Source organism: Xenia sp. Carnegie-2017, unplaced genomic scaffold (assembly GCF_021976095.1).
Source record: "Xenia sp. Carnegie-2017 unplaced genomic scaffold, XeniaSp_v1 HiC_scaffold_3, whole genome shotgun sequence".
NCBI lineage: Eukaryota > Metazoa > Cnidaria > Anthozoa > Malacalcyonacea > Xeniidae > Xenia > Xenia sp. Carnegie-2017.
The window spans coordinates 616,702-644,595 of NW_025813493.1; the positions used below are offsets into that span (position 1 = coordinate 616,702).

Sequence of the window (27,894 nt, forward strand, 5' to 3'; positions counted from 1 at the left end):
AAACTTTCGGGTTTTGCCGGTCTACATTCGGCGAGTGACGTAGCGCGGTAAGATTTGAATTCAAACATACAACGGTCAACAGACATAAAAACTTGCAGAGGCTTTTGTTTTGCTACGTACGTATACTAAACGCTGGATTCTTTATTTAAACTCATTGTAGAAAGTGAGATTACTTCAAGGAGGAAATCAAGGTTTGATTATAGGAGTTTTTAAATAGAAATAGTAAATTAAACGAGGTGATCTCAGTGTATTTTACACACAGACATCATCAAACACGAGAATGAAGACAACTTTGTAAGATTGTTGATATTATTCTGTATATCAAACGTTTCAAACAATCTTGAATATTTACCTAAGTACACTGCGTTGTATTTTTTGAATTCTGAATTTTATTTAAATAATAAATATTGACTACCCGACGTTTCATTCTCACAGATACTTGTGTGTGAAAGGTTTTCTACAAGTGTAGCTTTTTATCAACCGAACTAAAGCGTGGTTTCTAAAAATTATCTTGGTCTAAAACTTTGCTTCATGTATCAGACTATCAGACGGACTCTTCTTGTATTTAGTTTTACAGACGATGTAAAAGCTTCATACATCGTTACTTTAGTGATTGTTGGTAAGATATGTTTACTACCTAAAAGAAGCATCAATATAATTCCAGTATACTTTGATGCAAATTAGCAAAATTGTGAAATCAATATTCAATAAGGAAGAAGCTAGCACTCTCTGTTTATGTATTAAACATTATGTACCATGTGTATTTGGTTTGATATATGTTCACAGGTGAATTGTTGTTGAGTTTTCTGGTTGATTTCAGTCTTCTTAAACTGGTCTTTTTTTAATTCAAAGTACCTTCAGAACAACACTATATTTGTTATAATTTCCCATAGGATGTGTTTGAATGCATTTGAATTTTACACATGATCAAAGGTATTTGGAAATTTAAATAGACACAAAAATGATGTGCATTAATTTATTTTGAGAGACCCTACATAACAATATTGCTTGTAATTTAAGATAGGGGGGTAGAATTGACAAAATGTTTGTTGATAACAATGTTTGGCAACATGACATTAATTAAATTCTTAATAAGTACAACACATTGTTCGTTATTGAATCAATAAATCAAGTGAATTTTTATATTTCTTTAGTTTGACAAGATGAGTAACAGTACGAACGTAAGTTTTATCATTTCCAGCTTTATATATAAATAAGTTTTCAAAGGATTTTGGAGGGATTGTATTGTGAGATACATTCTCAAAATTGTCATCACAGAATCAAACATTAAGTTAAAAATAATGTTGCTGTAAACTATAAACATTTACAAATTGATGAATTTTTTATAATTTTAGATCAACAGTAAATTGAAACCACCGTCATTGCTTGTGGTTCGTCGAGCTACACTTGCTGCATGTCGTGAAAAAAGCAACAACTTGGTTTGTGAATTGTATACTTTTATACAACGTTCACTTCAACAATATATGAAGTATTTTATATTTTAAACTTTTAAAAACACAAAATAATATATGGATTCAGTTACATGCTGACTGTGTACTTCTGGAGATGCCATACTACTTTGTTGTGTGTAAATTTGTTTAACATGTGTACTTCTGGAGATGCCATACTACTTTGTTGTGTGTAAATTTGTTTAACATGTGTACTTCTGGAGATGCCATACTACTTTGTTGTGTGTAAATTTGTTTAACAGATGATCAATGCAAATGATAGGTTTGTGAATTAGAATTTGTACTACAAGTGTTTAGGCATTTCAATGAAACAAAAAATTGTGTTGTCAACTGTGGGTTTAGTATTCACTTTATGGATGTTTTTTTCATTAATATTATAGACAAGGGTTTTGATGATTTTGTTTTAACAAGCTGGTTTAAAAATGTTGTTTGTCAAGTCCTTGCTTTTAATATTACAATAGAAAGGTGGATAAACAATGGTATGCAGAAAGACAAATGCACTTTCACTGAATAACTTTGATTCTAAACTTGACAAATGATTACTTTTTAAAATATATATGTATATTTTTGAATATACAAAAATATACAAATTAAAATTTTATTTTATTTTATTTTTATTAAAATTTTATTTTTGTATATTTTTGTATTTTTTTTATTTTTTGTCATTTGTATATTTTTGTATTTTTTTTTATACATTTGTATATTTTTTTCAATGTAATTTAGCAGTACTTTTACACTTGATCGAATCATCATTTTCTATTGAAGTAACTTTGATTTTTTAATAGAAAACTATTTGAAAATGATTGATCGGTTTAGTAATAATATTAAACATAATCTTTCGCAGTTCATCTGTGAGGTTGACCAGGAAAACTTATATGTCTTTATTTAAATTGCTCTAAGTTTAGTTTGTTGGTAAAAGTAAAAATTACAAACAAATAGCTACTTATATTTTTACTTTCAGGGAAAGGTTGGAGGTAAAAAAGCTTCAACGGTAAATGACAAGCAAGAGAGAGTGTTAAAAAGACAGAATTCTAACCTTGAAAATCAAGAAGTAAGACTTGTGGACATTTAACGTACCTTATTCATTATTTTTGTTCAATGAATTCGTTTTCCCGAAGTTTGCGGTAACTTCCTGTCCTTAATGTTTTAAGCCTTTGACGAAAAAAGTGAAACGAAAAGAATATGCGCAAGAAGGAAAAAAGAAAGGTACATCACATTATGTTTTTCTGGTTCACACTGGTTTTGGTACATTTTATTTCGTTTACATCTAACCATGTTGACCCTGGTCTTTATAAGTTTCATCCCCACAGTCCATACGTAGCTGGGTTGACCCTGGTCTTTATAAGTTTCATCCCCACAGTCCATACGTAGCTGGGTTGACCCCTGTCTTTATAAGTTTCATCCCCACAGTCCATACGTAGCTGGGATGACCCTGGTCTTTATAAGTTTCATTCCCACAGTCCATACGTAGCTGGGTTGACCCTGGTCTTTATAAGTTTCATCCCCACAGTCCATACGTAGCTGGGTTTACCCTGGTCTTTATAAGTTTCATCCCCACAGTCCATACGTAGCTGGGATGACCCTGGTCTTTATAAGTTTCATCCCCACAGTCCATACGTAGCTGGGATGACCCTGGTCTTTATAAGTTTCATCCCCACAGTCCATACGTAGCTGGGTTGACCTTGGTCTTTATAAGTTTCATCCCCACAGTCCATACGTAGCTGGGATGAACTTGGTCTTTATAAGTTTCATCCCCACAGTCCATACGTAGCTGGGTTGACCCTGGTCTTTATAAGTTTCATCCCCACAGTCCATACGTAGCTGGGTTTACCCTGGTCTTTATAAGTTTCATCCCCACAGTCCATACGTAGCTGGGTTGACCTTGGTCTTTATAAGTTTCATCCCCACAGTCCATACGTAGCTAGGTTGACCCTGGTCTTTATAAGTTTCATCCCCACAGTCCATACGTAGCTGGGTTGACCCTGGTCTTTATAAGTTTCATCCCCACAGTCCATACGTAGCTGGGTTTACCCTGGTCTTTATAAGTTTCATCCCCACAGTCCATACGTAGCTGGGTTTACCCTAGTGTTAGTGCACCTCATTCTTATCTCCGATAATCTGGTTTGTTATAAAATTTAAACACCAAACAAACTTTGAAGGACGTACGTAAAACACAATTAATCGTAGAGTACAAATAGTTCTACAAACACATGTTAGTGACTAGAAGAGCCTTACTCGAAGAAACATATCATAAAGTAAATGGTTTGAACCCGGGAGTATCGTTACATGTTTGTAAATGTAGATCGTCCTGGTTGGTATAGTCCTGAAAAAGTCTGTTTTTGTTGTTGTTGACTGACGTTTCGACAACCTTAGCGGTAGTCATCTTCAGAGTCAAAAAAAATGGTTTTCGCTAAGGTTGTCGAAACGTCAGTCAAGAACAACAAAAACAGTCCTTCTCAGGACCATACCAACCTGGACGATCTACATTTACAAACATGAAACACATCATATTGCGAAAAGAATAACCTTGGTCTTTCCACTTTTCATTCCCAATTGCTTAAAACCTCGGCGTTATACTTATACATTTCCTCCTCTGGTCTATGTGTACATGTATGCTTTATTTATTATAACTTATTTTGCTCGTTTTTGTTACAGCTGTTGCCCCAAAGCGTGCTCCATGGGATTATAAAGGTCGTATGGAGGATATGGAGCAGTATCTGGGTACATTAAAAAGTACACAGCAAGAAAGCATTCAAAGGATTGAGATGTTGGAGTCACAGAAACACCAACTTCAGGGAAACGTTGTGATGAAAGAGAAGGAAATGGAAGAAGTATGTATTTTGAATGATTTTGGTTTTTTGAAATTCATAATTGCTTTTCTCTGTTAGGAACTTACGACGAAACATTGAAACATTACATTGGTGTGGTCGACCTGTAAATCTGGTCGTGTTATTCAAATTTTTTAGTGTTTAATAACTGTTAAAACATTTTCTTTAAACATGATTGATGATAGTGCTCTAAAATTTACATACCTGAAGTTATACTTGCGGGCTTACTACGCTAATGAAACATTTAAGTGACTAAAGCCTGTTTTCCACTAGCCACGTATCGTAACGTATCGTAGCAAAACGTAACATGGCGCATGCGTGCTTATGAATTTGATGGTGAATAGGCGCGAGCACGCATGCGCCGTGTTACGTTTTGCTACGATACCTTACGATACGTAGCTAGTGGAAAACAGCCATAAGTCAGGTTTTTTTTATTGCCGATCTGATTTTATGACTTACCCATGGATTAGAAATGCTGCCTAAAAACATTCGTCTTTGCCAACTTTTTTGCCTTAGTATTTCTTACGGAACTGTGAAGTTTCCTTCGATGGAGATGCATGAATATAAGCTGTACGTTTATGTCGGCGGATTGTTAAGCTTTTCCGTGTCTGTTTTTTGATAAATTTAATTCAAAGTGATCTGAACCCACTGGATTAACGATGTTAAAACGATATTTTCACGATATTTAAAAACGGTATTTAAAAACTATATTTAAAAACGATATTTAAAAACGATATTTAAAAACGATACTTTCACTTCATTGAGTGCTTGCTTTGAAAAAAAAAATAGCGAAATTCTCATGAAGAAATCAGTTTGCTGTTCATTTTAAGTAGCGCGATTTCTTTGTCGCACTCCTAAAGTACGTATGAGAATTAGGGAACATTTAGAGTCTGTTGGGTCTTACTCATTTAAATGGTTTTTTTTACATATGTAGTGGACTTTTTTTAGTAGTGAATATTTTTGTGTTAAATATATTTTGTGTCCTCGTTGACAAAGCTTTTTCTTCAGGCTACAGCATTGAGTAAGAAATTACAAAAGCGACTGAATGAAAAGACAGAAGTTGAGGAAGAGTTAAGAGGCGAAATCGAGAGGGTGTCGTCGGAAAAAGATTTGATTGATCGCGAAAGAGAAGAGTTTAAGTTTGAACTGGAACTATCGCAAAATGAAGTGAAAACTTTAAAATTGAAGATGTCGACGTTGTCATCCGAACTGCTTGGTGTAAACACTGAGTTAGATGCTAGTAAGGTACGTATGTCGTGCAAAAACTGCCAATCTTCATATATATATATATTCCTACGCATATTAGTAAAAGTAATTTTTTTTAAACGACAAAAAACAGATCGTAATAAAGTAAATGGTTTGAACCGTAAATGTAAATGTTTGAAAAGTAAATGGTTTGAACACGACAAAAAAACAGATCATCGTAAATCATAATCAAACTCGCCTCGTTTGTTTATTGTATTTTATCGTGTAAAAATTCCCCGTGTCATACGGCGTGTGTATCTTTAGAGACATAATATGTTTATGCGTGTATTGCTGTGCAGGCAGCCGCACAAATATTTTATCCCTAATTATGTATTGTGTTGACAATTTAAGGATGCTTACAAAAAAGCAAAAATGGAAAACGATCGTCAGGCAAGTGTTATTTTACAATTGGAAAGTAAGATACGCGAACATCAAGATGGTATTTCTGAACTGGAGGCGAGACTTCGAGGTGAGGAGACACTACGACGTCAGCTTCATAATAAAGTACAAGAGTTGAAGGGTAACATTCGCGTCTATTGTCGTGTTCGGCCAAGTCTGCCTTCAGAAACTAGTGTTTCGCTTACTAATATGGAGTTCACTAATGACACTGATATTATTCTACACAATAACAGCAAGGTATGTGTTTATTTATGTAGACGTTTCAATCTTTTATTGGGAACATTACGCTGTTGTCAAAAATACTTACACGCACATAAACTTGCCAACGTTGTCTGGTGAAGTTTGAAGGCTTTATTGATTCAAATGTTTTGCGAACTTTCCTGTTTAGTCAAGTACTTCATCTAACAAAAGCCAACAAGCCAGAATGTCATTTTCATTTGACAAAGCATTTTGTCCAGAAACGACTCAAGCAACAGTCTATCAAGAAATATCACAGCTAGTTCAAAGTGTGCTTGATGGATACAATGTTTGCATCTTTGCGTATGGTCAGACTGGATCAGGTAAAACATTTACAATGGAAGGTGATATCAATGGTCGAGAAACGTGGGGTATGATACCACGTGCTATGGAACAAGTCTTCTTTAGCGCTGAGGAGCTCACGAGTAAAGGTTGGAAGGTAATAAATGTCAATTTTGGACACAAAGAGTATATTATTAGTGACGAGAGTTGACATTACAGAAAGATACATGTAGCTCACGAGTAAATTTATGCAGGTGATGTCAATTTTGGACACATAAAAGGTATTATTAGTGACGAGAGTTGACATTACAGAAAGGTACATGTAGCTCACGAGTAAAGGTTGGCAGGTAATATCAATTTTGGACACATAAAATATATTATTATTGACGAGAGTTGACATTTTAGAAAGATACCTGTAGCTCACGAGTAAAGGTTGGCAGGTAATGTCAATTTTGGACACATAAAATGTATTATTAGTGACGAGAGTTGACATTTCAGAAAGATACATGTAGTTCACGAGTAAAGGTTGGCTGGTAATGTCAATTTTGGACACATAAAATATATTATTTGTGACGAGAGTTGACATTTCAGAAAGATACATGTAGTTCACGAGTAAAGGTTGGCAGGTAATGTCAATTTTGGACACATAAAATATATTATTTGTGACGAGAGTTGACATTTCAGAAAGATACATGTAGCTCACGAGTAAAGGTTGGCAGGTAATTCCAATTTTAGACACATAAAATATATTATTAGTGACGAGAGTTGACATTTCAGAAAGATACATGTAGTTCACGAGTAAAGGTTGGCAGGTAATTCCAATTTTAGACACATAAAATATATTATTAGTGACGAGAGTTGACATTTCAGAAAGATACATGTAGTTCACGAGTAAAGGTTGGCAGGTAATGTCAATTTTGGACACATAAAATATATTATTTGTGACGAGAGTTGACATTTCAGAAAGATACATGTAGTTCACGAGTAAAGGTTGGCAGGTAATGTCAATTTTGGACACATAAAATATATTATTTGTGACGAGAGTTGACATTTCAGAAAGATACATGTAGCTCACGAGTAAATTTTGGCAGGTAATGCCAATTTTGGACATATAAAGTATATTATTAATTGCGAGGGTTGAGATTTTAGGTATTTGCAGTCACACGATCATTGAAAGCATAATCTTATGAAAATGTTTTTAAGAAGCATAAGGTAAGAACAAAACAATACGGCGTGGGGTAATGTCACATAGTACGATGGATTGATAGCGATAGATTTGCAAATTAGGACACAAAAATCACAAAGATTTGGCGAATAGTAGCATTTTGTATTTACGATATACCAACATAAATACAAAATGCTACTATCATTTTTAAAGAATAACATCCTTCGTAAGCCAGGAATTGGATGCTAAAAAGTATTCACCGGCAGACGGCAATTCGTTTTTTAGTGCTTTTCCTCGTAATTTTCAGAATCGTAACAAACGAGTACATGTCTAATCTAGTAAACAGTGATTATTTGATGTAGCTAAATGGCCGAGATACAAAAATGCCAATGTTTTTATGTCGTAAACTTTACATAGCACATTTCATCGTGAAAGATCAGAGAGACAGATCAAACATGAATTTCTGTAAACAACTTAGGATTCATCTAATTTTTCCCTTAATTTTCTTTGTTATAAAGGCAAATCAGTTTGTTGTAGATGTATAAAATATTGTATTTAAATTTTGATTTATAGGCGCATGACAATGGAAGGCTGTTGCAGTTACATCAATAAATATAAAATTTTGGTTGCTTTTGTCTTAGTAAACTTGCTCGTCATGGTGATGTATCGTGTTTATTTCAAAGAATCAGGTATCCATTACCATCATGCATAACTCTATTTAAACAATCAGATATTCCATTACCATCATGCATAGCTCCTTTTAAATAATCATATATTCCATTACCATCATGCATAGCTCTATTTAAAGAATGAGATATTCCATTACCATCATGCATAGCTCTATTTACAGAATGAGATATTCCATTACCATCATGCATAGCTCTAAAGAATCAGATATTCCATTACCATTATGCATAGCTCCATTTAAATAATCAGATATTCCATTACCATCATGCATAGCTCCTTTTAAATAATCAGATATTCCATTACCATCATGCATAGCTCCTTTTAAAGAATGAGATAATTCCATTACCATCATGCATAGCTCTATTTACAGAATGAGATATTCCATTACCATCATGCATAGCTCCTTTTAAATAATCAGATATTCCATTACCATCATGCATAGCTCCTTTTAAATAATCATATATGCCATTACCATCATGCATATCTCCATTTTAAGAAACAAGTTTGCCAAAACAATCATGTATACATACATTTTTATAGCTCCATTTAAAGAATCAGATGTTACGTTACAATCAGCCGTAGCTAATTTTAAACAACCATTATGTATAGCATTTCCAATTAAAGAATCGCTGAAAATACGATCTGTTATCTATTCATAGCAGGAGGAAGGCATTAGTTTTTGTAAATTGTCAGTTGGAACATGGTGATGGAAAAACATATTTTATTGAGAGAATCAATAATGCAGTGGACCTCGGATTCTTCTGTAGGGCGTATCATTTACATAAAATTGTAATAGTTATCTTGAAAATAAAACTTTTGTTTGATTGATTAATTGATTGAAAAAAGATTAATCCATACATCTTTCATCTTCATAAATTTTGAAATAGTACTGTACTTAATGAAAAACACACTTTTTAATAAGGGAAGGCCAGCTCGATAACTGGTTGCATGTTATATAATCTGCAGAATACAATGAATTATTAAATAATAACTATTTGATAAACGTCTGTTCGAAGGATGATGTGTACGTAGAAATGATTGAATTAAATTTCTGAAGATCGAAATTTTAAAAGTATACCAATAAGCATGCTGTGGAATCTCCTAGAAATCTCATGTCTTTCCCCAATATTTCGTAAAGCGTCCGCCACTGGTTAGCGTATCACCAAACTAAAGCATGGCACTCCTGGGTTCAAATCGATGACTTTTATGTGTTTTATTTTACGGATAATAACTACGTATTAATAGTAGCTAATTTAACGTTGTACTCAGAGACTGCACGTGAAAGATAAAGAAAAATGTAAAATCTGTTTTTCATATTTAACAACTTGCCAAAAAGAATAAGTATTAAAAATGGGGTTGAAAGTAGAGTGTACATAGTGATTATTCGAACTATCGTTTTTAGACATAATCACGTACAAACTTGATTGGAAAGAAGATGATAGTAAAATGTAGATTTTGCCGTAATGAAAAATCTAAAATTTGTCAATCTAAACATGACAGGATCGTACCATCATCGTGCGTAAGAACTAATTATTTGTTTTTCTTCTCATATAGATGCTTTGATAACATCTAGCGCCAATACGAAACCATTCTCAACCAAGGGAATTACAAAATTGCAACAATGCACGAGAAGAAAACATTATTTTGACGACATTTTAGTTGTGATGATTTACCATTATCCATATTACGATACAATACCTATATTGAAGTCATATTATGAAGATGCATTTAAAAATTTGATCATTTGTGGGTCTGAAGCAAGTCCTTCACACGAAATAATGGTCGTTGATATTCATAATGGCCATTACGGTTATGAATGCATTGGAGAAGCTATACGAAAGTTATAATTTACTTCACTCCCACCAAGTATAATGAAAAAGGCGCTTTCAAAAGACAACAAGCTCCATATTTAGGGATAGGGGGCATATTCTATATTGGTAGTTTTTAATCTATGTTAATTTATAACCACAATTAATTTCAATAAAAACTACTAAAGAAGAACTTGAATATATGAATAAGGGCCATCCCTCCCAATTAGGGATCTTGCTAAATATATAATCCAAACCCTAGCCCTTAACTAGTTTTAACCTTACTCTTTGGTCGACTTCTAAACTCTTGTCCTAACGTCACTCTCTATCATAATCAATTTGACCTTGGGGAGGGGTGGGCTAATTTTCATATATGCATGCTACTCAGATTTCTGCTGTGACTGTTTTTTTGAAGTATTAACCAAAACCGTTTGCAGCGGGAAAGATTTTGTTTTCAGAAACTTGTTTATGAAGCTCTTAAATCGATAGCATTCCATATGAAAGCGTTGTTGATTCCCATTGTTATTTAATATACACGAGCATGTTGTTCTGTTATAAAATGTCAAATTGCAGGTCTAGTTGTCGATTACATTTTCTCATTTGTCACATGGTTGCAAGATTAAGGACGATCTTCGATATTTAAACAATGAATAAGACTGAAAAGTGTTATTTGTATTTTTGAACAGGCATCCCAATTATACAGGCTATTTGTACATGAATGACGACACACTTGTGAACTGGTGGACATTTCTCAAACTTGATAAGGACAAAATTTGGCATGGAGGGGGGGTGAGTAATGAAAAAGAGAGCCATGAGTTTGGCCATCGTCCTCTCTCCACTGTATGGATGTGGTTGAAAGACTCGGCTATTCCTTGTGAAGAAACATACGAAGAAATTAGACAGTCTTACAACCACAATTCAATCATAAACATAACGAAATTAGTACAGACGCATCTTACAAATGGTAATGGAAAACTGTATTGTGTTAAAGGATGGTCAGATTTGTTTTATGTTCCAGGAAGGTTGAGCGAACAATTTCAAAGCCTTTCTTCTATCTTTCACAAAAAGCGTGTTTTTCTCGAAATGGCTGTGCCGACAATGTTCACTTTGCTTGAGTTAAAAAAGTTTTGGGAAATGCCTCATGGTACATACCTTCCTGACAAATATGGTTTCTTAAATTTTGCCGATGGAAAGATAGTATGGGAAAGTTATAATTTCGACCTTTACTTCATTCATCCTGTAAAATAACACGGCGAAGTTACCAAAACTAGCCAAGATAATTTGAAGAAAATCGTGATTCCTCATTCGAAGCTATTGCTCACGTGTTGAAACTACAAACTCTGTATTATCGTCTGTTTGCACCAGTAGCGTAACATTAATACCAAGATCTTAGGCAGTTGTGTCTATTGTGGGATTAATTTTTCCGACAAAATAGCCTGAAAATAGATCGAGGTATGATTTTGCATAACATTTTTATTAAAATCACTTTATTAAGAAAACTTTACATTGCGAAAACTGTACATTTATTTTTGGAAAAATTAAATTTTTCTCAAAACACTTTAGGAGTTGTTTCCTAACGAGGTACCGAGTTTTCTCGATAAACTTGTTAACCAAGGGAGTACACGCCCCCGGTGATATCAATTTTGGACACATAAAAGGTATTATTAGTGACGAGAATTGACATTTTAGAAAGATACATGTAGCTCACGAGTAACGTTTGGCAGGTAATGTCAATTTTGGACACATAAAAGGTATTATTAGGGACGAGAGCTAACATTTCAGAAAGATACCTGTAGCTCACGAGTAAAGGTTGGCAGGTAATGTCAATTTTGGACACATAAATATATTATTAGTGACGAGAGTTGACATTTCAGAAAGATACGTGTAGCTCACGAGTAAAGGTTGGAAGGTAATAAATATCAATCTTGGACACATAAATATATTATTATTGACGAGAGTTGCAATTTCAGAAAGATACGTGTAGCTCACGAGTAAAGGTTGGCAGGTAATGTCAATTTTGGACAAATAAAATGTATTATTAATGACAAGAGTTGCAATTTCAGAAAGATACGTGTAGCTCACGAGTAAATATTGGCAGGTGATGCCAATTTTGGACATATAAAGTATATTATTAATTGGGAGGGTTGAGATTTTTGGTATGTGCAGTCACACGATCATTGAAAGCAAAATCTTTTGAAATTTTTTTTAAAAAGCATTAGGTAAGAAGAAAACATTACGGCGCGGCGTAATGTCACAGTACGATAGATTGATTGCAATAGATTTGCCAATTAGGACACAAAAATCGCAAAGTTTTGGCGAAGTAGAATATTAGCATTTTGTATTTACGTTATACCAACATAAATACAAAATGCTACTATCATTTTTAAAGAATAACATCCTTCGCAAGCCAGGAATTGGATGCTAAAAAGCATTCACCAGCAGACGGCAATTCGTTTTTTGGGGCTTTTCCTCGTAATTTTCAGAATCGTAACAAACGAGTACATGTCTAATCTAGTAAACAGTGATTATTTGATGTAGCTAAATGGCCGAGATACAAAAATGCCAATATTTTTATGTCTTAAACTTTACATAGCACATTTCATCGAGAAAGATCAGAAGAGACAGATCGAACATGAATTTCTGTAAACAACTTAGGATTCATCTAATCTTTCCCATAATTTTTGTTATAAAGGCAAATCAGTTTGTTGTAGATGTATAAAATATTGTATTTAAATTTTGATTTATAGACGCACGACAATGGAAGGCTGTTGCAGTTACATCATTAAATATAAAATTTTGGTTGCTTTTGTCGTAGTAAACTTGCTCGTCATGGTGATGTATCGTGCTTATTTCAAAGAATCAGGTATCCATTACCATCATGCATAGCTCTATTTAAACAATCAGATATTCCATTACCATCATGCATAGCTCTATTTAAAGAATCATATATTCCATTACCATCATGCATAGCTCCTTTTAAATAATCATATATTCCATTACCATCATGCATAGCTCTATTTAAAGAATGAGATATTCCATTACCATCATGCATAGCTCTATTTGAAGAATGAGATATTCCATTACCATCATGCATATCTCCATCTTAAGAAACAAGTTTGCCAAAACAATCATGTATGCATACATTTTTATAGCTCCATTTAAAGAATCATATATTACGTTACAATCAGCCGTAGCTAATTTTAAACAAGCATTATGTATAGCATTTCCAATTAAAGAATCTCTGAAAATACAAACTGTTATCTATTCATAGCAGGAGGAAGGCATTAGTTTTTGTAAATTGTCAGTTGGAACATGGTGATGGCAAAACATATTTTATTGAGAGAATCAATAATGCGCTGGACCTCGGATTCTTCTGTAGGGCGTATTATTTACATAAAATTGTAATAGTTATCTTGAAAATAAAACTTTTTGATTGATTGATTAATTGATTGAAAAAAGATTAATCCATACAGCTTTCATCTTCATAAATTTTGAAATAGTACTGTACTTAATGAAAAACACACTTTTTAATAAGGGAAGGCCAGCTCGATAATTGGTTGCATGTTATATAATCTGCAGAACACAATAATTATTAAATAATAACTATTTTATGAACGTCTGTTTGAAGGATGATGTGTACGTAGAAATGATTGAATTAAATTTCTGAAGATCAAAATTTTAAAAGTATACCAATAGGCATGCTGTGGAATCTCCCTAGAAATCTCATGCCTTGAGGACAAGTCTTCTCCGCAATATTTCATAAAGCGTCCGCCACTTGTTAGCATATCACCAAACAAAAGCATGGCACTCCTGGGCTCAAATCGATGACTTTTAGGTGTTTTATTTTACGGATAATTCCAAATTGTGCGACTACGTATTAATAGTAGCTACTTTAAAGTTGTACTCAGAGACTGTACGTGAAAGATAAAGAAAAATGTAAAAGCCGTTTTTCATATTTAACAACTTTCCAAAAAAGTATGAGTATTAAAAATGGGGTTGAAAGTAGACTGTACATAGTGGTCATTTGGACTATCGTTTTCAGGCATTGTCACGTACAAACTTGATTGGAAAGAAGATGATAGTAAAATGTAGATTTTGCCGTAATGACAAATCTGAAATTTTTCAATCTAAACATGACAGGATTGTACCATCATCGTGTGTAAGAACTAATTATTTGTTTTTCTTCTCATATAGATGAGTTGATAACATCTAGCGCCAATACGAAACCACTCTCAACCAAGGGAATTACAAAATTGCAACAATGCACGAGAAGAAAACATTATTTTGACGACATTTTGGTTGTGATGATTTACCATTATCCATATTACGATACAATACCTATGTTGAAGTCATATTATGAAGATGCATTTAAAAATTTGATCATTTGTGGGTCTGAATCAAGTCCTTCACACGAAATAATGGTCGTTGATATTCATAATGGCCATTACGGTTATGAATGCATTGGAGAAGCTATACGAAGGTAATATTTTACTTCACTCCCACCAAGTATAATAAAAAAGGCGCTTTCAAAAGACAACAAGCTCCATATTTAGGGAGAGGGGGCATATTCTATATTGGTAGTTTTTAATCAATGTTAATTTATAACCACAATTGATTTCAATAAAAACTACTAAAGAAGAACTTGAATATATGAATAAGGGCCATCCCTCCCAATTAGGGATCTTGCTAAATATATAATCCAAACCCTAGCCCTTAACTAGTTTTAACCTTACTCTTTGGTCGACTTCTAAACTCTTGTCCTAACGTCACTCTCTATCATAATCAATTTGATCTTGGGGGAGGGGGGGCTAATTTTCATATATGCATGCTACTCAGATTTCTGCTGTGACTGTTTTTTTGAAGTATTTTTTCACATTAACCAAAACCGTTTGCAGCGGGAAAGATTTTGTTTTCAGAAACTTGTTTATGAAGCTCTTAAATCGATAGCATTCCATATCAAAGCGTTGTTGATTCCCATTGTTATTTAATATACACGAGCATGTTGTTCTGTTATAAAATGTCAAATTGCAGGTCTAGTTGTCGATTACATTTTCTCATTTGTCACATGGTTGCAAGATTAAGGACGATCTTCGATATTTAAACAATGAATAAGACTGAAAAGTGTTATTTGTATTTTTGAACAGGCATCCCAATTATACAGGCTATTTGTACATGAATGACGACACACTTGTGAACTGGTGGACATTTCTCAAACTTGATAAGGACAAAATTTGGTATGGAGGGGGGGTGAGTAATGAAAAAGAGGGCCATGAGTTTGGCCATCGTCCTATCTCCACTGGATGGTCTTGGTGGCCACACACGGCTATTCCTTGTGAAGAATCATACGAAGAAATTAGACAGACTTACAACCACAGTTCAATCATAAACATAACGAAATTAGTACAGACGCATCTTACAAATGGTAATGGAAAATTGAAGTGTATTAATGGATGGTCAGATTTGTTTTATGTTCCAAGAAGGTTGAGCGAACAATTTCAAAGAATTTCTTCTATCTTTCACAAAAGACGTGCTTTTCTCGAAGCGGCTGTGCCGACAATGTTCACTTTCATTGAGTTAAAAAAGTTTTGGGAAATGCCTTATGGTACATACCTTCCTGACAAATATGGTTACATAGACTTTGCCGATGGAAAGATAGTATGGGAAAATTATAATTTCGACATTTACTTCATTCATCCTGTAAAATTTCACGGCGAAGTTGCCAAAACTAGCCGAGAAAATTTGAAGAAATTTGTGATTCCTCATTCGAAACTATTGCTCACATGTTAAAACTACAAAATCTTTATTATCGTCTGTTTCCACCAATAGCGTAAGACTAATACCAAGATGTTAGGGCAATTGTGTCTATGTGTGGAATTAATTTTTTCGACAAAATAGCCTGAAAATAGATCGTGGTATAATTTTGCATAACATTTTCATTAAAATCATTTTAATAAGAAAACTTTACATTGAGAAAACTGTACATTTATTTTAGGAAAAATTAAATTTTTCTTAAAACACTTAAGGAGTTGTTTCCTAACGAGGTACCGAGTTTTCGCGATAAACTTGTCAACCAAGGGAGTACACGCTCCCCGGTCATGTTTATGTCCCTGGTTTGTTTATATGGTTAACATATGTAACGAATGGGTGAAAGCAATGATTTTTTACTGAAGGAACTCGTCCAAGATAACTGAATCCTTTCCCAAAGGATTTAAATCATTTAAACGAAGATGGCAGCCGTGACTGATAATGTAAACCACCTGTTGAAAAGACCAAAATTTAGAAATTTTAGACGTGAAGAATGCCCCTGGATTTTGCGGGAAGGTTCATGTCTTCGGCTTTTAACGTTTTACCGCTCCAAATCTTCGGTGGAGGCTGCGTAAAGAGCAGGAAAAATTCTATGATGTCTGTAAGCTAACACGACTTTTGGAGACTCGGATATGACTCTCCAAACTTTACTGCAGTCAGCGCATTAATTTCTTGACATATTTATTTCTCGAAGACGTGATCAGAATTTCAAATCTCATAACGTTCGGGTTTTCCCGTTCTACATTCGGTGAGTGACGTAGCGCGGTAAGATTTGAATTTAAACATACAACGGTCAACAGACATTAAAACTTGCAGAGGCTTTTGTTTTGCTACGTACGTATACTAAACGCTGGATTCTTTATTTAAACTCATTGTAGAAAGTGAGATTACTTCAAGGAGGAAATCAAGGTTTGATTATAGGAGTTTTTAAATAGAAATAGTAAATTAAACGAGGTGATCTCAGTGTATTTTACACACAGACATCATCAAACACGAGAATGAAGACAACTTTGTAAGATTGTTGATATTATTCTGTATATCAAACGTTTCAAACAATCTTGAATATTTACCTAAGTACACTGCGTTGTACTTTTTGAATTCTGAATTTTATTTAAATAATAAATATTGACTACCCGACGTTTCATTCTCACAGATACTTGTGTGTGAAAGGTTTTCTACAAGTGTAGCTTTTTATCAACCGAAATAAAGCGTGGTTTCTAAAAATTATCTCGATCTAAAACTTTGCTTCATGTATCAGACTATCAGACGGACTCTTCTTGCATTTAGTTTTACAGACGATGTAAAAGCTTCATACATCGTTACTTTAGTGATTGTTGGTAAGATATGTTTACTACCTAAAAGAAGCATCAATATAATTCCAGTATACTTTGATGCAAATTAGCAAAATTGTGAAATCAATATTCAATAAGGAAGAAGCTAGCACTCTCTGTTTATGTATTAAACATTATGTACCATGTGTATTTGGTTTGATATATGTTCACAGGTGAATTGTTGTTGAGTTTTCTGGTTGATTTCAGTCTTCTTAAACTGGTCTTTTTTTAATTCAAAGTACCTTCAGAACAACACTATATTTGTTATAATTTCCCATAGGATGTGTTTGAATGCATTTGAATTTTACACATGATCAAAGGTGTTTGGAAATTTAAATGGACACAAAAATGATGTGCATTAATTTATTTTGAGAGACCCTACATAACAATATTGCTTGTAATTTAAGATAGGGGGGTAGAATTGACAAAATGTTTGTTGATAACAATGTTTGGCAACATGACATTAATTAAATTCTTAATAAGTACAACACATTGTTCGTTATTGAATCAATAAATCAAGTGAATTTTTATATTTCTTTAGTTTGACAAGATGAGTAACAGTACGAACGTAAGTTTTATCATTTCCAGCTTTATATATAAATAAGTTTTCAAAGGATTTTGGAGGGATTGTATTGTGAGGTATATTCTCAAAATTGTCATCACAGAATCAAACATTAAGTTAAAAATAATGTTGCTATAAAGTATAAACATTTACAAATTGATGAATTTTTTTATAATTTTAGATCAACAGTAAATTGAAACCACCGTCATTGCTTGTGGTTCGTCGAGCTACACTTGCTGCATGTCGTGAAAAAAGCAACAACTTGGTTTGTGAATTGTATACTTTTATACAACGTTCACTTCAACAATATATGAAGTATTTTATATTTTGAACTTTTAAAAACACAGAATAATATATGGATTCAGTTACATGCTGTCTGTGTACTTCTGGAGATGCCATACTACTTTGTTGTGTGTAAATTTGTTTAACATGTGTACTTCTGGAGATGCCATACTACTTTGTTGTGTGTAAATTTGTTTAACATGTGTACTTCTGGAGATGCCATACTACTTTGTTGTGTGTAAATTTGTTTAACATGTGTACTTCTGGAGACGCCATACTACTTTTTGTGTGTAAATTTGTTTAACATGTGTACTTCTGGAGATGCCATACTACTTTGTTGTGTGTAAATTTGTTTAACAGATGATCAATGCAAATTATAGGTTTATGAATTAGAATTTGGACTACAAGTGTTTAAGTATTTCAATGAAACAAAAAATTGTGTTGTCAACTGTAGGTTTAGTATTTACTTAATGAATGTTTTTTTCATCAATATTATAGACAAGGGTTTTGATGATTTTGTTTTAATAAGTTGGTTTGAAAATGTTGTTTGTCAAGTCGTTGCTTTTAATATTACAATAGAAAGGTGAATAAACAATGATATACAGAAAGACAAATGCACTTTCACTGTATAACTATGATTCTAAACTTGACAAATGATTACTTTTTAAAATATATATGTATATTTTTGTATGATGTAATTTAGCAGTACTTTTACATCTGATAGAATTATCATTTTCTATTGAAGTAACTTTGATTTTTTAATAGAAAACTATTTGAAAATGATTGATCGGTTTAGTAATAATATTAAACATAGTCTTTCGCAGTTCATCTGTGAGGTTGACCAGGAAAACTTATATGTCTTTATTTATATTGCTTTAAGTTTAGTATATAGGTGGAAGTAAAAATTACAAACAAATAGCTACGTATATTTTTCACTTCAGGGAAAGGTTGGAGGTGAAAAAGCTTCAACGGTAAATGACAAGCAAGAGAGAGTGTTAAAAAGACAGAATTCTAACCTTGAAAATCAAGAAGTAAGACTTGTGAACATTTAACGTACCTTATACATTATTTTTGTTCATTAAATTCGTTTTCCCAAAGTTTGCTGTATCTTAATGTTTTAAGCCTTTGACGAAAAAAGTGAAACGAAAAGGAAATGCACAAGAAGGAAAAAATAAAGGTATATCACACATTACGTGACGTATATCTTAATGGTTTACACTGGTTTTGGTACATTTTATTTCATTTACATCTAACCATGTTGACCCTGGTCTTTATAAGTTTCATTCCCACAGTCCATACGTAGCTGGGATGACCCTGGTCTTTATAAGTTCCATCCCCACAGTCCATACGTAGCTGGGATGACCCTGGTCTTTATAAGTTTCATCCCCACAGTCCATACGTAGCTGGGATGACCTTGGTCTTTATAAGTTTCATCCCCACAGTCCATACGTAGCTGGGTTGACCCTGGTCTTTATAAGTTTCATCCCCAGTCCATACGTAGCTGGGATGACCCTTGTCTTTATAAGTTTCATCCCCACAGTCCATACGTAGCTGGGTTTACCCTGGTCTTTATAAGTTTCATCCCCACAGTCCATACGTAGCTGGGTTTACCCTGGTCTTTATAAGTTTCATCCCGACAGTCCATACGTAGCTGGGTTGACCCTGGTCTTTATAAGTTTCATTCCCACAGTCCATACGTAGCTGGGTTGACCCTGGTCTTTATAAGTTTCATCCCCACAGTCCATACGTAGCTGGGATGACCCTGGTTTTTATAAGTTTCATTCCCACTGTCCATACGTAGCTGGGTTGACCCCTGTCTTTATAAGTTTCATCCCCACAGTCCATACGTAGCTGGGATGACCCTGGTCTTATAAGTTTCATCCCCACAGTCCATACGTAGCTGGGTTGACCCCTGTCTTTATAAGTTTCATCCCCACAGTCCATACGTAGCTGGGATGACCCTGGTTTTTATAAGTTTCATTCCCACAGTCCATACGTAGCTGGGTTGACCCCTGTCTTTATAAGTTTCATCCCCACAGTCCATACGTAGCTGGGTTGACCCCTGTCTTTATAAGTTTCATCCCCACAGTCCATACGTAGCTGGGATGACCCTGGTTTTATAAGTTTCATCCCCACAGTCCATACGTAGCTGGGTTGACCCTGTCTTTATAAGTTTCATCCCCACAGTCCATACGTAGCTGGGTTGACCCTGGTCTTTATAAGTTTCATCCCCACAGTCCATACGTAGCTGGGTTGACCCTGTCTTTATAAGTTTCATCCCCACAGTCCATACGTAGCTGGGATGACCCTGGTCTTTATAAGTTTCATTCCACAGTCCATACGTAGCTGGGTTGACCCCTGTCTTTATAAGTTTCATCCCCACAGTCCATACGTAGCTGGGTTGACCCCTGTCTTTATAAGTTTCATCCCCACAGTCCATACGTAGCTGGGTTGACCCTGTCTTTATAAGTTTCATCCCCACAGTCCATACGTAGCTGGGACCCTGTCTTTATAAGTTTCATCCCCACAGTCCATACGTAGCTGGGTTGACCCTGGTCTTTATAAGTTTCATCCCCACAGTCCATACGTAGCTGGGTTTACCCTAGTCTTAGTGCACCTCATTCTTATCTCCGATAATCTGGTTTGTTATAAAATTTAAACACCAAACAAACTTTGAAGGACGTACGTAAAACACAGTTAATCGTAGAGTACAAATAGCTCTACAAACACATGTAGTGACTAGAAGAGCCTTACTCGAAGAAACAAATCATAAAGTAAATGGTTTGAACCCGGGAGTATCGTTACATGTTTGTAAACGTAGATCGTCCAGGTTGGTATAGTCCTGAGAAGGTCTGTTTTTGTTGTTGTTGACTGACGTTTCGACAACCTTAGCGGTAGTCATCTTCAGAGTAAAAAAAAAATGGTTTTCGCTAAGGTTGTCGAAACGTCAGTCAAGAACAACAAAAACAGTCCTTCTCAGGACCATACCAACCTGGACGATCTACATTTACAAACATGAAACACATCATATTGCGAAAAGAATAACCTTGGTCTTTCCACTTTTCATTCCCAATTGCTTATAACCTCGGCGTTATACCTATACATTTCCTCCTCTTGTCTATGTGTGCATGTATGCTTTATTTATTATAACTTATTTTGCTCGTTTTTGTTACAGCTGTTGCCCCAAAGCGTGCTCCATGGGACTATAAAGGTCGCATGGAGGATATGGAGCAGTATCTGGGTACATTAAAAAGTACACAGCAAGAAAGCATTCAAAGGATTGAGATGTTGGAGTCACAGAAACACCAACTTCAGGGAAACGTTGTGATGAAAGAGAAAGAAATGGAAGAAGTATGTATTTTGAATGATTTGGGTTTTTTGAAATGCATAATTGCTTTTCTCTGTTAGGAACTTACGACGAAACATTGAAACATTACATTGGTGTGGTCGACCTGTAAATCTGGTCGTGTTATTCAAATTTTTTAGTGTTTAATAACTGTTAAAACATTTTCTTTAAACATGATTGATGATAGTGCTCTAAAATTTACATACCTGAAGTTATACTTGCGGGCTTACTACGCTAATGAAACATTTAAGTGACTAAAGCCTGTTTTCCACTAGCCACGTATCGTAGCAAAACGTAACATGGCGCATGCGTGCTTATGAATTTGATGGTGAATAGGCGCGAGCACGCATGCGCCGTGTTACGTTTTGCTACGATACCTTACGATACGTAGCTAGTGGAAAACAGCCATAAGTCAGGTTTTTTTTATTGCCGATCTGATTTTATGACTTACCCATGGATTAGAAATGCTGCCTGAAAACATTCGTCTTTGCCAACTTTTTTGCCTTAGTATTTCTTACGGAACTGTGAAGTTTCCTTCGATGGAGATGCATGAATATAAGCTGTACGTTTATGTCGGCGGATTGTTAAGCTTTTCCGTGTCTGTTTTTTGATAAATTTAATTCAAAGTGATCTGAACCCACTGGATTAACGATGTTAAAACGATATTTTCACGATATTTAAAAACTATATTTAAAAACGGTATTTAAAAACGATATTTAAAAACGATATTTAAAAACGATACTTTCACTTCATTGAGTGCTTGCTTTGAAAAAAAAATAGCGAAATTCTGATGAAGAAATTAGTTTGCTGTTGATTTTAAGGAGCGCGATTTCTTTGTCGCACCTCTAAAGTACGTATGAGAGTTAGGGAACATTTCGAGTCTGTTGGGTCTTACTCATTTAAATGGTTTTTTTTACATACGTAGTGGACTTTTTTTAGTAGTGAATATTTTTGTGTTAAATATATTTTGTGTCCTCGTTGACAAAGCTTTTTCTTCAGGCTACAGCATTGAGTAAGAAATTACAAAAGCGACTGAATGAAAAGACAGAAGTTGAGGAAGAGTTAAGAGGCGAAATCGAGAGGGTGTCGTCGGAAAAAGATTTGATTGATCGCGAAAGAGAAGAGTTTAAGTTTGAACTGGAACTATCGCAAAATGAAGTGAAAACTTTAAAATTGAAGATGTCGACGTTGTCATCCGAACTGCTTGGTGTAAACACTGAGTTAGATGCTAGTAAGGTACGTATGTCGTGCAAAAACTGCCAATCTTCATATATATATATATTCCTACGCATATTAGTAAAAGTAATTTTTTTTAAACGACAAAAAACAGATCGTAATAAAGTAAATGGTTTGAACCGTAAATGTAAATGTTTGAAAAGTAAATGGTTTGAACACGACAAAAAAACAGATCATCGTAAATCATAATCAAACTCGCCTCGTTTGTTTATTGTATTTTATTGTGTAAAAATTCCCAGTGTCATACGGCGTGTATATCTTTAGAGACATAATATGTTTATGCGTGTATTGCTGTGCAGGCAGCCGCACAAATATTTTATCCCTAATTATGTATTGTGTTGACAATTTAAGGATGCTTACAAAAAAGCAAAAATGGAAAACGATCGTCAGGCAAGTGTTATTTTACAATTGGAAAGTAAGATACGCGAACATCAAGATAGTATTTGTGAACTGGAGGCGAGACTTCGAGGTGAGGAAACACTACGACGTCAGCTTCATAATAAAGTTCAAGAGTTGAAGGGTAACATTCGCGTCTATTGTCGTGTTCGGCCAAGTCTGCCTTCAGAAACTAGTGTTTCGCTTACTAATATGGAGTTCACTAATGACACTGATATTATTCTACACAATAACAGCAAGGTATGTGTTTATTTATGAAGACGTTTCAATCTTTTATTGGGAACATTACGCTGTTGTCAAAAATACTTACACGCACATAAACTTGCCAACGTTGTCTGGTGAAGTTTGAAGGTTTATTGATTCAAATGTTTTGCGAACTTTCCTGTTTAGTCAAGTGCTTCATCTAACAAAAGCCAACAAGCCAGAATGTCATTTTCATTTGACAAAGCATTTTGTCCAGAAACGACTCAAGGAACGGTCTATCAAGAAATATCACAGCTAGTTCAAAGTGTGCTTGATGGATACAATGTTTGCATCTTTGCGTATGGTCAGACTGGATCAGGTAAAACATTTACAATGGAAGGTGATATCAATGGTCGAGAAACGTGGGGTATGATACCACGTGCTATGGAACAAGTCTTCTTTAGCGCTGAGGAGCTCACGAGTAAAGGTTGGAAGGTAATGTCAATTTTGGACACAAAGAGTATATTATTAGTGACGAGAGTGGACATTTCAGAAAGATACATGTAGTTCACGAGTAAAGGTTGGCAGGTAATGTCAATTTTGGACACATGAAGTATATTATTAGTGACAAGAGTTGCAATTTCAGAAAGATACATGTAGCTCACGAGTAAAGGTTGGCAGGTAATGTCAATTTTGGACACATGAAGTATATTATTAGTGACGAGAGTTGCAATTTCAGAAAGATACATGTAGCTCACGAGTAAAGGTTGGCTGGTAATGTCAATTTTGGACACATGAAGTATATTATTAGTGACGAGAGTTGCAATTTCAGAAAGATACATGTAGCTCACGACACATGATTATGTTAAATCGCTCAGTTGGGGTTTCTCCAACCATTCATTCAATCATGATTTTCCCCATAAATTTATGTAGTACGAGATACAAGCGTCTTTTCTCGAAATATACAACGAGACAATACGTGATCTCCTTGGAAACCCTGACAGCAAACATGAGATTAAACAAGTAACCACAAACAATGGCAAACAAGCGAACGATGTGTTCGTTACCAACTTGAAAACCGTGGCCGTTACATCATCCGATCAAGTAAGTAGCATTCTGTTTGGTCATCGGCCGAAGTCGTTACGGTGCCGTACGAAAGGCTGTAACACGTGTGCGCAAGCAAGATTTTTTTGAGGAGGTTTTTGATTTCAGTTTTTTGGAATTGCGGTGGTAGAGTTAGTTATCTGTGTAGTTTTAATTTTATCTCGTTTTAGTTTATGGTTTCTAAGTGTTTTTAAAAACTTTGTTTCTCCTTAGTTTGACGTTTTTAGCTCTCCATTATTGAAGCATACCATGATATCGTTGAATTTCATAATAAGTTTTCTCGTACTGAGATGCCGTCTACGTACGTCTCCTACGTCAATCGCCATCTCCTATGCAACGCAAAAAATTATGTGTTTGTAAATGTAGATCGTCCAGGTTGGTATAGTCCTGAGAAGGACTGTTTTTGTTGTTGTTGACTGACGTTTCGACAACCTTAGCGGTAGTCATCTTCAGAGTTCATCTCTGAAGAGTCATTTTGACTCTGTAGATGACTATCGCTAAGGTTGTCGAAGTCAGTCAACAACAACAAAACAGTCCTTCTCAGGACTATACTAACATGTAACGATACTCCCGGGTTCAAACCATTTACTTTACTGCAAAAAATTATGGTTGACAATAAGTACTTAATACTTCCCTCTCTCAGCATCCGTGGTTTCTCAAGAATCACAGCAATCGGCGACAAAGGAAGTCAATGCACCAGCCTCAGAAAGGCAACACATGCAGCCTCAGAAAAGGCAACACATGCAGCCTCAGAAGAGGCAACACATGCAGCCCCAGTTTTTTTGTTATTTTTTATCTATATTTTAAAATTTTCATACTCTAGGTGTCAAGTTTACTTCGAAAGGCTTACGAAAATCGTTCTGTGGCCGCTACAAACTGTAACGATCGCTCGTCGAGAAGTCACTCTGTCTTTCAACTAAAACTCCTCGGGAGTAATGAGATTACTGGGGAACAAAGTCAAGGCAGGATTACGCATATTTATGTTTTTTTGTCTTCAGTTTAAGAATTTTTGAAATAGTTTGTCACATTAGAATATGAATGTTGACTATCGACTTAGTTCTATATGATTAGTCCAGCTTTTATTTTGCTTTAACACCTTTCCCCACCGTGAAACAGGGACGGCGCAACGAAATTGAATCTGGAGGGTAAGACATATATTAACTAAATTTACTAAGTCTTACCTTGCCTTTAATTAAGCTAAAATGTACAAATCTTAGCAAAAACTTTATCTGGGGAAAAAGTGTGGGGTGCTCTAGTCCCCACTCCCTTTGGCGCCGTGGCTGTAAATGTCTCCTCGATATTTATTATATATTCAGTAGCAAAAGATGTGCAAAATTGTTATCTATTGTTTTGCGATGACGATGGGCTAAATTTTTTCAGGGTTATTGAGTTTGGTTGATCTGGCGGGTTCTGAAAGAATAAGTCAATCCGGATCAACAGGATTAAGACTTAAGGAAGCTCAAAACATCAACAAGAGCCTCACAAATTTGGGTATAGTCTTCAACTCCTTGGCTAACAAGGTAAGCATATACGTACCTTATGATGGATGAACTTTAATTCATTGACAAGAAATATGATTTTTGTATTTGATTGATTAACGTTGCACAACGTGATTTTTAAAACATTACATAAATATAAGAAAATTATGTACATCTGCAACAATTTTTGTATTTTATTGATTAACGTTGTGCACCACGTGATTTTTAAAACATTACATAAATATAAGAAAATTATGTACATCTGCAACAATTTTTGTATTTTATTGATTAACGTTGTGCACCACGTGATTTTTAAAACATTACATAAATATAAGAACATTTTGTACATCTGCAACAATAGACCGTTCTTTGAAATTCCAACAGTAAAAAATTGCATGTTTAGATTATTTATTCCAGCAATTAAATGCTCGCGTCTTTTTTTAAATTTACTCAATCATACTTAGCTGTACTGTATAGAGAGATGATGCATATATAGTCAAATAAATTATACTACATTTTAGGATAGTCACGTGCCTTATAGAAACTCGAAATTAACTTATTTGTTGCAAAACTCTCTTGGTGGTAACAGTAAAAGGTTGGTATTACCGAGTGTATAGGTATCAGATTTTCATCAATGTACACACGTCAATGTAGATGACATGAAGTATTAACATGTTTTAATTGTAATAATTGGTGTATGTAAATGATATATTCATATTTCAGTTTGATGTTCGTGAATGTTTCTCCCCGCGAGGACTCTTTCCAGGAAACCTTATGTTCACTTCGATTTGCAACGCAGGTATGATTCGTATATGTGATAGCATGGTTTCGAATGCAATTCGGGAAAAACATGCGCGAGTGAGTTTTTCAAAGGCTATCAAAATTGCCCGAGTCCGAAGGACGAGTTACTTATTGATAATATACATGAAAAATTTCTCAATCCTGCCGGCAAGTTATAAATATCGACCGACTCGTATTTTTGAATTCCGTCAAATATTACTTTTCACAACATCATAGCTTCCCACACGCAGCTAGAACAAGGAACTACTTTTAGCAGTGTTCATGTTTTCATACAGAAATACTTTGCAAACGGTGAACTGTAAACTCGTTCGCCAAAGAAAATCAACTTGAAACTTCGCCAGCCGTTGTATTTGCTTTGTTTACAACAACTTAAACTTTCCCGCCTTCGAAATATTGATTTATGATTGGCTCTTACGTAGATCACTTCTTTGTTTGACTAACAATTAGGAGTACAGTTTTCAAAAATAAATCGCACTGCTCATAACCAATCAGAATTGAGAAATTTTTTCATGTATATTATTCTAAACACAACTTTACACCATATGACCAACCTTACACCATGTGACCAACCTTATACCATATGACCAACCTTACATCATATGACCAACCTTACACCATATGACCAACCTTACACCATGTGACCAACCTTACACCATGTGACCAATAATAAGACTTCTTCACTTACGTTCATGTGGTATTGTTTTGCTTTTCAGCTTGACGTTGATATTTTATTTTCAATTTCATCAACCTTTCGTTTCATTCTTCAATATGTAGCTTTGTTTGTTTTATTTTAAGGTAAACAATTGTAATATTGGTACTGCTCAAAAAGTGAAGAAGTGATTTCTCAAGGCTAACTTTGTAGATAAAAATTAAATTTATTTGCGCGGAATTTCGTCGCAGTTTTATTGATATACATCATAAGAATGATAATTTTAAGAATTTGAGAACTACTTCTTCATAGGAATAATAGCGTTATAAAGTATTAAATGATAATTTACTGTGCACGAGACAATACCTCAGTTCATATAACGCTACATTCTGGGTCTCACATAAACTTATATTGCTGGCGGTGAAAATTGATAGGAGTAGTTTAGCACCTTTAGTTATAACATCAGACTAGCACGCTAGTAGCAAAGATTAAAGCAGTTTGAAATGTTCTTGTTGAATGAATATGTTACATATAAGAAATAGAAAACATTTTCCAACTTTCTGTAAAGTTATATAAACACGCGGGAAAATTTGGGAGAAAA

At 34.6% G+C, this 27,894-nt stretch overlaps 1 protein-coding gene across 3 annotated transcripts; it reads left to right on the forward strand.

Moving 5' to 3' along the window:
* The first annotated feature begins 73 nt into the window (after nucleotides 1–73).
* On the forward strand, nucleotides 74–27,801 carry LOC124455035 (carboxy-terminal kinesin 2-like). Of its 3 annotated transcripts, none has more exons than XM_047005781.1 (16): nucleotides 74–191; nucleotides 894–933; nucleotides 1,155–1,181; nucleotides 1,356–1,439; nucleotides 2,431–2,520; nucleotides 2,621–2,675; nucleotides 21,276–21,451; nucleotides 22,446–22,682; nucleotides 23,034–23,318; nucleotides 23,469–23,756; nucleotides 24,195–24,365; nucleotides 25,189–25,327; nucleotides 25,746–25,885; nucleotides 26,365–26,438; nucleotides 26,567–26,642; nucleotides 27,440–27,801. In XM_047005781.1, exons 3-16 carry the CDS (start codon nucleotides 1,164–1,166, stop codon nucleotides 27,482–27,484), a joined length of 1,878 nt encoding a protein of 625 aa, XP_046861737.1. In that variant the 5' UTR covers nucleotides 74–191; nucleotides 894–933; nucleotides 1,155–1,163; the 3' UTR covers nucleotides 27,485–27,801. The 3 variants fall into 3 exon arrangements, with proteins under 3 accessions (XP_046861737.1, XP_046861736.1, XP_046861738.1); XM_047005782.1 differs by lacking the exons at nucleotides 74–191; nucleotides 894–933; nucleotides 1,155–1,181; ... (1 more) ...; nucleotides 2,431–2,520; nucleotides 2,621–2,675 and adding exons at nucleotides 16,723–16,834; nucleotides 17,537–17,576; nucleotides 17,798–17,824; ... (1 more) ...; nucleotides 19,042–19,131; nucleotides 19,223–19,277; XM_047005780.1 differs by lacking the exon at nucleotides 894–933.
* The last annotated feature ends 93 nt before the right edge of the window (nucleotides 27,802–27,894 follow it).